We start from the raw sequence: 12,951 nt of genomic DNA on the forward strand, positions 1-12,951 counted from the left end.
TACCTAGTTGGGTAGCAAGTTCTCTACAATCTTAGTCCCTTGATTCCAAATCTTACCACCTGCAACAACACTGGCTAGCCCACTAGTGTTAACTGACTCCAAAAGACTGCCCAGACACAGGAATGGTGTTTGCTCCATGCAAAGACAGTCATCCCGGTGCTGGATGGGAGCTGAGACCCAGCCCTCAGCCCTCACGCCTCCCACCAACCACAGCCCTGTACTCTGGCTGTCCTCAGGTGAGCCTTCTCACAATTTGTACAAACATAAGGTAACAGTTTATGACCTGCCTCCCTCATTCGAATAACTCCAAACCCCACATCACTCCAAAATGATGATTCTTTTATTGGTTTCTTTCTTTCAGAACCAAAGACACATCAGATCCATTCGTTCATCAAAATAAACAGGAGCTAAGCCACTTAGTTGCCAGCTGCTGTTCTAAGCACTGGGGAAGGAGTGGTTAACAGGACACACAAGGCCTCTGATTTCATGGAGTTGGTATTTCAGACATAGGAAACACAGAGAAGCACAGGAACGCACAAGGAAAAAATATCACAAGTGGTAAGTGCTGTACAGGGAGTTAAAATTAACTGATGCAATAGTGATGGAGTAGCTGTTTCAAATTTTGGGATTGGGAAAGTTCTCCCCAGGAGGTGCCATTGAAGTGGATAGTTGAGTGATGAGAGACAGAGCACCCAGGGAAGAGCTAAGAAAAGAGAATTCCAAGAAGATGGATGAGCCAGTGCAAAGTACTGGGCACAAAAGCCAACTTGATCTGTTCAGTGGGAGGCATTGACCCAGAGTCCGAGCCTCCTGGGTTGGGGACGTGGTGGGGAGGAGGGAGCTGGAGAGACAGGCAGGGGCCCGACTGCAGCAGAGTGAGCCAGTGAGGAGTTGAGATTTTATCCCAAGCGCAGTGAAGGAAATGATGGTGGAGGGGGAATGACAGGATCGGACTGGCTCACTGCACGCAGAATGGAACTGGATGAGCCAACCGTGGAGGAGGCCTCCAGTCACCTCAGGAGACTTGTGGGTAAATGTACGGTCTGGTGTTCATGAAACTGCCGAAATGCTCAGACTGCACCAGGGCCAGGGCAGACACGAGGCCTCTCTATGAATCGGTGCTGCTTGACCCAGACTGTAAGACTACAGGAAGGAGAGTTGGGTAGAGCTCATGTTTGGTTTCCATGAACGGGCACCTTGGTCCCTTCTCTGCACAGCTCCCTCGGCCTCCTCTGGGGGGTAGGCTGTTCAGCCTTCCCGTGCTGTGTCACACGTGCCCGTGACACTGTGTGCACCTGCCTGCTCCAGGGATGGCGAGTTCCACCAGGCCGTCCCTTGCCTTAGTCACCTCTACATCCTTCATGACTTAACCCTACACCTGCTACTTCAGGGAAGCCTAGGGATGGCTTAAAGGGTGGCTAAGCGCTGTATCTGGGGGCTGTGCAAGATCCCTTTTGGCTCCTGGAGCTGAAAGGGCAGACTGATGTTGGAAAGGGGCAGCCTCCGAGCAGGACGCCCCAACCCCCCGGTTCTTACCTCCTGGGTGAGTCAGGGTCGAAGCAGGTCTTGCGCACATCCGTCACCTCGGGGTCGCAGCAGTCTCCGTCGTCAAAGTCGTTCAGCATGTTGTTGCACTCCACGTGGCAGAGCCCATCCCTGCGGTTCCAGGAGTAGCAGCGGCCCTGCAGGCGGCAGTCGCCCCCGTCGTAGCCCGTGAGCGGGTGCTCACACTCGGGGTCGCAGTGGTCATTGCCAATCTTGCTCGGCTCACAGTTCACGAGCATGACCCGGTGGCGCAGGGTGGAGTTGTGGACCCGGTGGACGCTGAGCTGCCAGCTGATGTTGTAGCGGTTGAAGGCCTCGTTCAGCTCCTTGTGCTGCCGGAGGATCTGCTCCTCACTCACGGTGGGGTTCAGACCCTCGTCATCACAGATGTTCACCACCTGGTAGCGGATCGCCTTCTCTCCCCGGAGGGGCCGGTGCTGGTTATACTGGGAGATCAGTTCCACGTTGTCACAGGCTGTTTGCCCGCAGGGTGGAGGCCGCAATGGTGACAGAATCTCGGGCTCTGGCTCAGCACCCTGGAGCACCTCAAGCCGTGGGTACGCCCCATCCCTGAAGGGGACCCACTGTTCTTTCAGAAGATCGAAACTGGCTGTCAGGATCAGGGTGGTGGGCTCCTCCACCCCACTCGGGTGCTGAGGACTGTGCTGAAGGTGGCTCTGTGGGAGGGCGCTTGACCAGAGGACCAGTGTGCCCAGGTGGCCACGAAAGTGGTGCCTGTCCTCAGAGCTATCCCCTCCCAGGAGCAGGGCGCGGCAGGATGCCATGAAAGGGCTGTTCAGGGGGCCGGTCTGCCCTGCGCTACTGGCCACCCGAGTGCCATCCACGTACAGGGCCATACGCCGTCCGTCGTAAGTGGCTGCCACGTGGGTCCACTTGTCTGGCTGGTAGCGGCTGTGGCCGGTGACAATGGTGGCTTTCTGCACGCGGTCCGTGCGGAGGGAGAAGAAGAAGCGAGCGTCTCGCCTTCCCTTGTCTCTCCCTGAGCGGATGCCCAGGGCCCAGCCCTTATCACTGATGATGTGAGAGCAGTTCTCAAACACACCTGGGAAGGAAGGCGGCATCGAGGCGAGAGAGGCCAGACACAGAGGAAACGGAGAAAAGGAGAAGAAAACCCGTGTGAATAGCAAGGAAGTGCGTTTTTAATGGGGAAAACACAGGTGCTGCTGACTCCCCCTCTGGGATGCCTGTCCATGACTACACATCAGGCCGTTCTATCCGCAGAAACAATCTGATTGGAGACTCCTCCACCCAATTTAACATATTCTCCATGTCTATGTAACCAGAACAGAAGCTGGGAAGCAGATACTTGATGCAAATGACCAAAAGCCCCTGGCACATGACCTCGGGTGCTCCTGGTGCCACAATGCGTGGAATCCATGTCTTCACCCACTGACAGTCACAGACTTTGCAAATGAGAGAAATCTCGTATCACTCAGAAAGTCATCCTTTTCTACCTAACATAAAAATGATGACTCTATGGGGACAACAAGGAATTTGTGTATCAGGGAGTCTCATGGAGGAAGCTATACCATCCCAAATGTTGCTGCTAACTTGCTGTTCCCTCTGTACCTCTCCATGGACGAGGGAGTGGAGCAGCCAGGTTTCCAACCAGTGCCCACATGGATGCTGGCACCACACCCACTGGCTAAACCCACTATGCCAGAACGCCGGCTCCTGGTGATAAACATTAAAAACACAATGGGGATATTCCAGTTTTGATTATTTGGGGCTTGTTGTTACAATGAATTGTAAGGGATCATCAGAAAGACTGCTTTATGAATTCTTACATTGTGTGGGTTCTCCAAAAACAAGCTAAACCAAAGAGATCAATACTGTGTTGCCTGATTCAAATTTTCTCTTTGGTTCACTTATTTTAATAAGCATTACTTAGCCTTAACATCTGCTAACCTATCCATCTGCTAACCTATGAATGAATGCACTACAATATACATTGTATATATACAATATACATTGCATATATACAATATACATTTCTGTATATATTTCTGCATTTCTGTATATATTTCCATATATATACGTGTATATATACAATATGCATTTCTGATAATATACATTATCAGAAACATGGAGTTACTAATCCATCAGGTATCTGCTGTTTTGCTTAAGTTTCATTTTATTTATTTGAACGGCAGAGTAACAGAAAGGGAAAAGGAGAGAGAGATATTGTCTATTTGCTGGTTAATTCCCCAAATGGCTGCAACAACCAGGGTCCTGGAACTCTATCCAGGTCTCTTATGTGGGCAATAGAACCCCAACCACTTGGGCCATCTTCTGCTGCCCTCCCAGGTGCACTAGCAGGAAGCAGGATTGAAGTGGTGCAGTCCAGGCCGGCGCCGCAGCTCACTAGGCTAATCCTCCACCTTGCGGCGCCGGCACACCGGGTTCTAGTCCCGGTCGGGGCACTGATCCTGTCCCGGTTGCCCCTCTTCCAGTCCAGCTCTCTGCTGTGGCCTGGGAGTGCAGTGGAGGATGGCCCAAGTGCTTGGGCCCTGCACCCCATGGGAGACCAGGATAAGCACCTGGCTCCTGGTTTTGGATCAGCGCGGTGCGCTGGCCGCAGCGGCCATTGGAGGGTGAACCAATGGCAAAGGAAGACCTTTCTCTCTGTCTCTCTCTCACTGTCCACTCTGCCTGTCAAAAATAAAAAAAAAAAAGAAAGTGGTGCAGTCCAAGCTGACTTGCTCCAAACAGTAGAGTTAGAAACGTACCAGGGGATTCCAATTCAATTCCATCAAGGTGGCATGTACCAATGCCATCTCAGTAGTCCAAGTGATCAATTTCCGTTCACAATTGATCATAATGATAGGACTAAGAATCAAAGAGATCACATAATCAAGACTAGTGTCTGAAAATACTAACCGATAGAACAAAAAAGGGAGAGAAGGATCCAACATGGGAAGCAAGATACACAGCAGACTCATAGAATGGCAGATGTCCTAAACAGCACTCTGGCCTCAGAATCAGCCCTAAAGGCATTTGGATCTGGCTGAAAGGCCCATGAGAGTATTTCAGGCATGGAAAGCCAAGACACTCTGGCAAAAAAAAAAAAAAAAGACCTAAATGAAAGATCTCCGTGAGTGAGATCCCAGTGGAAAGAACAGGTCATCAAAGAAGGAGGTACCTTTCTCTGAAGCGAGGAGAAAACTTCCACTTTGACTATGACCTTGTCTACATAAGATAAGAGTCGGTGAACTCAAAAGGCTTCCATAGCCTTGGAAACTCATGACTGGAGCCTAGGGAGATTACTGATGCCATAAACAAGAGTGTCAATTTGTTAAGTCAACAACAGGAGTCACTGTGCACTTACTCCTCATGTAGGATCTCTGTCCTTAATGTGCTGTATATTGTGATTTAATGCTATAACTAGTACTCAAACAGTATGTTTCACTTTTTGTGTCTATGTGGGTGCAAACTGTTGAAACCTTTATACTAAATTGATCTTCTGTATATAAAGAGAATTGAAAATGAATCTTGATGCAAATGGAAGGGGAGAGGGAGCGGGAGAGGGGAGGGTTGTGGGTGGGAGGGAAGTTATGGGAGGGGGAAGCCATTGTAATCCATAAGCTGTACTTTGGAAATTTATATTCATTAAATAAAAGTTAAAGAAAAAAGAAAGAAAGTGGAGCAGTCATGACTGGAAACAGTGCTCCAAAGTGGGACGCTGACATCACAAGCGGTGCCTAACCCACTGCACCACCCTGTTTGCTGGTTTTTAACAGAAAGAATTGAAGAAGCTATTCTATATCTGTTACATACACATAGGTATGTGCATGCTTTTGAGGATAGATTATTATTAGACTTGATACATAAATAACCATGGAATCAACTTGATTACTTGCCAGGCATTTAGTTACAATTTTGAGCACTTTAATTTACTGTTCTTAGAATTTCTATTATCAATAATATTCTTTTCAATTTACTTGTCTCATAGGAAGCTATATTATTGATAGTGTATCTAAAATGATATTTCTAACTTCTTGAGACATATAGAATATAGAATTTTCTTATTACACTAGTTTTGTTCTGATTAATGACATCTAGTAATTATATCACAAAAGATTTATTATCCAAGGGCACTAAAATAATCTATTTTACTTGAGACTTGTAGCAAATACATAGAATGATGATTTTCTTAAACAATTACTGAAATAACAATTCTTTGCTCTTTAATGTGTTAAGGTGTCCAAGCAGCACATGAGAAACCTCACTACACCCTTGGGCTGCTGTGCTCCATCATTCATGTTGCATCTATCCAGAAAGCAAACGGCTGCTGGAATACTGCCCTGTGCTCCTTCTAGAAAAAAACTAAGCAAATTTAGAAAACAGAATTCTCTAATGCAACCTCACCAACCCTAGCTGTGGGTTACAATCACATGTGGAGCTTTCACGAGCACAAATGTTTGTGAAACCATACTGAGAGCTGTGGATATCCCAATTTCAAAAAAAAAAAATCTGGCTTCTCGCTGCTGCTCAGAGCAAGAACTGCGGCATTTACTGACCAGGGAGGGAGAATTGGGAAGGTTGTTATCAGCAGTGAGGGAAGCGGACAGCTCATCTGTAATCCTTGTAAACTACTCCTTTAAAATCATATCAGATCAGGCATCTTGGGTTTCTCTGAGGTCTTCACACAATAGCAGAGTAGACTAACAGAATGAGGGGTAGTTAAAGGAAACAAGAACTCCCTATAAATAAGTGCACAAAATCAATTAGCTCACCCATGCACCTGTTCAGTAGAGAGTCATGAAGCAATCCTAGCTGCCAATCTCAGCAGCTGGTGCTAAGGATTCCATAATGATCGAGTGATTATTTGGCATCCTGGGAAGTTCAGTATAATGTAGAAGATAAATCTAAGATAAATAACTGCAGAAAAATTTGCTGGCTGTAGAAGGTATTAAACCTATGGGAACAACCAAAGGGCCTTTTTATTAAAAGACACACAAAAGTTGTCTCCAGTTACAAAATATCAACTTCCCATCATTGCTCTGTCTTGTTAATAATTCAAAAGGCTAAAAACTGCCCTTCCAAACCTGCCAACGTACTACAGCTACCTTGATCATTCTTGGATGTCAAAGAATTCCAAGAGATAAGTTCAAATGTTGTCAGGTCAGAAGTCCTGCCGCTCAGAGATACTGCAAAATTCCTTAGAACCTACACTTTGTAAAGGACCACTTGGCTGAGTCCTCCAAACTTGTATCTTTTTCTGGTGACTCCCTTTGTCCTTGCCTTCTTAGCAAGTAGTGGTCAGCTTCTCATTCGTACATGACTTGAGCTTTCTAGATCAGTCTTGTAGATACTCTCACTTAGGGGGTGAAGTCGTTTGGTGAGCTAAGCAGAATTAGTACCACCAGCCTCACTGTTGTGGGTGGAGAGATGGAGGCTCTAGGAGAACAGGCGTGCTAGCATCAGGATGCAGTGATCCATACCACACCTGTGCTGGGGAAGGCCCCACTGCAGGGTGATGATAAGCCTGAGTCACCCAGAAATGTCGGCCCCCAGGGAAGTCTACACGTATCCGCTATGTGTCGCCAGAAAAGTTCACACACATTTCTGAGCCCCACGTTCCTCATCTGAGAGATAAAATCTGTGCACCCCAGGTCAGCTTTCAGCATCCTTCAACCAGAAAATGAGACCACAGAACTACCTAGAAGGATGGCTGTGATCACTAAGTAAAAGCACACGTAAAAGATGGTAGGACAGACCATAAGACACATAAGACAATTAACAACAGCTATGCTCAGGAGAATCTCAAAGGAAAAACAAAATAGATATAAAACTAGTGGAATGCAAGTAAAAGTTTAGCAAGCAGTCGGAAGGAGAAGAAGAAGGAGGGGGAGAATTATAATTTCTGTGGTGGAAATTACTCCCACAATATTCAATTTCCGGTAACCAATATGATGTCACTAAACATGAGCTGGGAAGAGATGTGTGCAGTTGACTCTAGTGGACCATGATCAGCCGAGTCCTGCACAGCAAAGACTAGAAAGGGAAGCAGACGCAGGCCTATCTCCTCTACCCCTGACTGTTCCAGTGCATGTGGTTACTTTGCTGATGATCCAACTTTTTGTAATTTAAAAGGGAAAACCATGTCTTCTCCCTGGGTTTGGTGCCTATCTGAGCACCCAGTGACCCATGTGGGCATTGGTTCGAGGCCCATCTGTTCTGCTTCTGATCCAGATCCCTGCTATTGCACTTCGGAACGAAGAAGATAGCCCAAGTCCTTGAGCCCCTGCCACTCAAGTGAGAGACCCAGATGAAGCTCCTGACTCCTGGCTTCACCCTGGCTCAGCCCTGACTGCTGCAGCCATTTGGGGAGTGAATCAGTGGATTGAAAATCTCTTTTTCTGTCTCTCCCTCTTGCTGTAACTCTGCCTTTCATGCAAAATAAATAAATCTGTTAAAATATAGAGTCCTTAGGAGACTTGCCTTTCTTCTAAGTCTCACACTGCACAGGCTGATGATACTAACACAGTCTCAGCCAACACAACATAGTTGGTGAAAGTCCGATCTTGTGCAATATTGTGATTTTATAATCAATTTGGATGTGCATGTGACATAAGCAGACATGTTAGAACTGCTGTTGGTTCATCCAATGGAGGGACCAGGTCATGAGTATGATTTGTGAAATCACTCAGTGCCTAAGAGAACTGTGATAGCCCATGGGTTAGAAAAATCAGATCAAATGATGTGAACTCAAAAGACATGGATGGTGTTGAAGCCAAACCTTTGGACTACATCATCTTAAAACTCACGGAGAATTATTTTTTTCAGCTCCTGCTTACAACTGTCTTTTCAATCTGTGTACTAAATTTACAATTTTCAAACCTCACTTTGTATTTAAGCTGTGTTTTGACAAAAAGGAAATTAAGGGAATGTATTTTGTTCATTGTATTCCTGATCTTAACATCAAAAGTCATATTTAGAGACCATGAGGGCAATACATCCATGCATGTTTTAAAAAATCATTTGTGGGCCAGCGTTGTGGTATAGTGGGTAAAGCGGCCACCTGTGGTGCTCGCATCCAGAATAGATGTCATTCAAGTCCCAGCTGCTTCACTTCCAGTCCAGCTCCCTGCTAGTGGCCTGAGAAAAGCAATGGAAGATGGCCAAATGTCTGGGCCCCTACCATCCATGTAGGAGGAACAGATTAAGCTTCTGACCCAGCCCTGGATGTAGTGGCCATCTGGGGAGTGAACCAATGGATAGAAGATCTCTCTTTCTCTCCCTCTCTCTCTCCCTCCCTCTCTCCCTCTCTCCTTCTCTACCTCTCTCCCTCTCTCTGCAACTCTTTCAAATAAATAAATCTTAAAAAAAACACTAGCATCTAGTTCTCTACTATATTAGTAACTATCAGCATTTGGAATTAATAAAGCCAGTTACGCTCAAGGAGTAAGCCCTTCACTGAAACTGGAATACGGCTTCCCAGAGCGATTGTGAAAATTCTAATAAAGCAGTGGACATCATAGCTGGAAAGTCACAAACAACTCTTTAAGGGGGAGAATTTTTAATGTGTTAATGTAGAAGCAATCCTGTCTCTTTCCATTTCTTGAGTTCTCTCTTTGTACTCAGGAGATCGGCTGCTTATGCCAAGAAAGAACAGACTTAAACTACCTGTTATTGATAGTCTATTATGTTCCAGATGTGAGCGGACTTTTAATATCCTCCTTTACAGACCCCAAAACAAGACCAGAAAAGCTGTGCAAGGCATCCACCACTCTCTCATCTAGCAGACGGGGCTCCTAGCCAAGCCTGCTCAACCGAAAAGCCCATGCTCTTTCCACTACACTACAATGTTTCACCTACTTAAAAAAATGGGTTGTTAGTCATTGTTCTGGAGCAGGAGGAATGACATGGGCTGGCGACCATGGCATTAAAACATTTGCAGACTATTGTTTGAAGACAACTTGGATGTGATTTTCACAAAGCATTCAGATTCCCAGCCGCACCTGGAAACAGTTTGGAGGGGAGAACAGAATGGCTGTCACAGTGGTTTATAGCTCCCTGTTGGCCGGAGCCTAAACTGACAAACTGCCTTGCTGCACGTTTGGTAAGAGGTCTGGGTGCCCCCCCCCCCCAGGATTGCTGTGAGACATAATCCTCAAGAGTGCCCTGAGGCAAATGGGGGGCTTGTTACCCTGAGCCAGGACTGCGGGCCAAGACTGGAGCAGGTGGAGAGAAGCTATGTGAGGAGCATGCAACTGGAAACTGCCTGCCAAGCCAGTGGCTGCCACTGCCATCGCCTCTTTTCCAGCTTCCCCATGAGGTGTGTACCTGGGAGAGGGGAGTCTGCAGTTGACGAGACTCTGATCACGGAAGGCAGGGACGCGACGGAGCTGGGAGCCACTGCTACTCTCTCGCTGGCTCTGGTAGGACTGCTCTTGCCACCTCCTGCTCTGCTACATCACTCCCCCTCCCCCACTGGGGGCAGTGTGTTCGGTTTTGTTTTAGCAAAGTGCAGTCCCTTGACCACTTGATGAGAGAGGAATTTACCCATCCACACCACCCCTGGCACCATCATCAGAAAAAGTATCCTCAACCAAGGAGTTATAAGAGCCAGTAAAACAGGGAAGAAAAAAAATCAGAATTGTCAGGAATCCTCTTGTCCTTGGCGTGCTTATTTTATGGTATTGACAAACGAGGGAAAGTGCCATCCTATATCCTTTTATCCTCAAAGCAGAGACGACCTCATTCAGGAACATTCTGCCAACTTATTCCAAGTGTTCAGATACATGGAAGAGCCAAGACTGCCCCTCTCTGAGAGCCGGTGTAGGCTCAGTGCTGGAAGGATGCACTGAGGTTTCCTGCTCTCTGAGCTCCCCAGTTAACACTCTCAGCCGTAGTCGGTGACTTTCCTAACACCGACATCCCAGGCACAGTCACAGCTCCAGAACAACGCCGTGTCTCTCCCTTTGTCTGCAGTATCAGAAGAAACCTCGAAGCTTCATCTCATCTCCCCTGGTCACCCTCGTCAGTACTCCCTTCAGAAGAAACCTCGAAGCTTCGTCTCATCTTCCCTGGTCACCCTCGTCAGCTTGCAGACTCCCAGTGCTCTGCAGCGTTTGGAATCCAATCACGGAATCGAGAGTTTTCTGGTTGACAACAGTCTGTCTTAGACACTTCTGACTTTCCCTCGGGGCCAAGAAAGATGTGTTTTAGTCCCTAAGCAGCACCCATCTTGCTCCTGAAGTCAAACTGAGTCATGAGAGTCTTGATCTTAAGGAAGAAGATTTTCCACCCATTCTCTTGGGTGGCGTCCTGATAACCCTACAATCGCACCTGACCTAGAGGAGCGAGCCAGCAGGGCTACGCATCCTCCGTGCCGGGCAGCCACAGAGGTCTGACTTTCCCCGCAACGTTGGATGTGCTTTTTTCCCAGCCATCACATCATAAGCTGCTTCCTTCTGGATCCTGCACAGTTGGATTGTCGTACAAGTGATAAAATGTGCTCAGAGCTTTTCTCGGGTAAATCCCCGCCTACAGGGAACATTCATCCAGAGTCTCAACAAGGAGAAGGTTTCAGAACAAGCCAAGGTGGGAGAAGACGGAGATAATGTCCAGGAGCAGCGCTGCTCTTGGCAGACACGCAGCCCGGGGAACCTCACTTCAGGAAATCCCCATGGCAGAGTTCTGTCCTGCACCTCTGGGAGTGAGACGCCAGAGGAAGAGCGCTGCTCCTCCAAGAAGCACCACCAGTTTCCAGGAAGGTGAGACTGTACTCAACAGAACGGAGGCGTCGTGCACCGTGTCATCAACCCTGGTAACTGAAAAAACATGCTATGTGGTGCAAGTCTGTTTTTAGCAGGAAAATGAGGGAAAAAAAAAAAAAAAACAGGGCCAGGTTAGGTCGTGACCATAAATCAGCCCAATGCAAGGCAAGGTTCTCTCTCAGGATGTCCTGCCCTGACCACTTCAGACGCATTCATGAATGCAGCCGTCAGCAGAGCTGTGCATCCAACACCTTGGCCCCCAGAGAGAGCAAAGGAACGAGAAGGAGCTAGAAGCAGTGGGAGAAAAGCCACCCATCAAAGAACAGGAAAGCTGACAGGCAGCAGGACTGTGGGAGCGGGAAAGTGGGAGAAAGTGGGGAAAAAAGGCAGCCCAGGGAAGCTCTTCAGCTGTTCTAGATAACTTCTCTTAAGACAGGATTCAGCTCAGCTTTTTTTTTTTTTTAATCTGTGAGTCCAAGTTTTTACAAATGAGAGCGTACAGTGGAGCAAATCTCCCGGGGACTGTTTGACCAGAGTCTTTCTGGGAAACATGTCAACCTGTCCTTCCAGGCCCACTTTTCACTTCAGTCTTGCTCTCTCGTGCAAAGATGATAGAAACCAGGAGGGGAGAATCCCCTGCTCTCCACAGGCCACCCATGTGTAGGCTGGGAGTCAGGACTGGGGGAGAGGAGATGGAACAGTGCCATAGGAGTCTCGGGGAGTTTACAACTTCAGAGCGGGTGCCTTGAGTGTGACACCCGGAGAAAGTGGTGAGCGTGGTTCCTGGCCCAGTGTCAAGACACGTTAGCTACTCTTAGAGTTATTGCTGTCCCTGACTTGAGTTGCTGTTCCTGATTGCAGGGAGCGCAGGATGCTAACTCGAAACAGCCCCACCTGTACACCACGGAACAGCAGCAGCACACGCCTGGAGTTCAGGCTGAAACTGCACACTGGCCTCCTGGAAGACAACTCCAGACCACCACGACTCAGACTGTACCTCGAACAACTCAGGAATCCTAAAAGAATGCGAATTTGGATTCAGCGGGTCTCAGTGGCACCTGTTCGTCTGCCGCCCACCTGGCTCCCAGGTGAGGCCGACCCCGCTGTGCTTCAGATCCCGTTGTGAGCAGCAGAGCTCCAAGTCGGAGCAGACCACGGTCTGGGTCTCTGAGGCCGGGCCGTTATCAGCAGTAAGGGATTCATCTGGTGACGTACGTACCATTAACTCCCACAGGTTAATCTCCTCCACTCCTCCCTTCATCACATGGATGACAAACACATGTACACCCACACCCAGAGACACACACACACACGCCATAGACATGTGTTCCTAGTGACCATTTGTGACACTTCTCTCTGTTCACCTAACATCTGCACAATAGTATTAGGTGACAGCTTTAGAGAAAAGAAGTATGGGGTATAAAAATGTGAATGGTGAAACTCAAAACAGAGGACGCAAGAACGCAGTAAGTATCCAGGCTCAAACAAATGCAAAGAAAGATAAGATAAAAATTTTGGTCTCTCAAATTGGCAACAAGGAAAAACTTAATTGTCTCTAAATTTGGTGACCTTGTAGAGAAAAAGGTGCATTCATGCACTCTGGGGACAGAGGAAATTGGTAAACCACCTTGGAGAAGCATTTGGTAATCATCTGCCAAAA

General features: G+C 47.6%; 1 protein-coding gene across 1 annotated transcript in view; it reads right to left on the bottom strand.

The window, feature by feature from the left end:
* PAPPA2 (pappalysin 2) overlaps nt 1-12,951 on the bottom strand; it is a 275,884-nt gene that overhangs the window by 244,923 nt on the left and 18,010 nt on the right. The window contains exon 2 of the mRNA XM_062193837.1: nt 1,537-2,608. Coding sequence (XP_062049821.1) covers nt 1,537-2,608 — 1,072 coding nt within the window. The remainder of the gene's footprint in view (nt 1-1,536; nt 2,609-12,951) is intronic.

Source organism: Lepus europaeus, chromosome 5, assembly GCF_033115175.1.
Source record: "Lepus europaeus isolate LE1 chromosome 5, mLepTim1.pri, whole genome shotgun sequence".
In the NCBI taxonomy this organism is placed as follows: domain Eukaryota; kingdom Metazoa; phylum Chordata; class Mammalia; order Lagomorpha; family Leporidae; genus Lepus; species Lepus europaeus.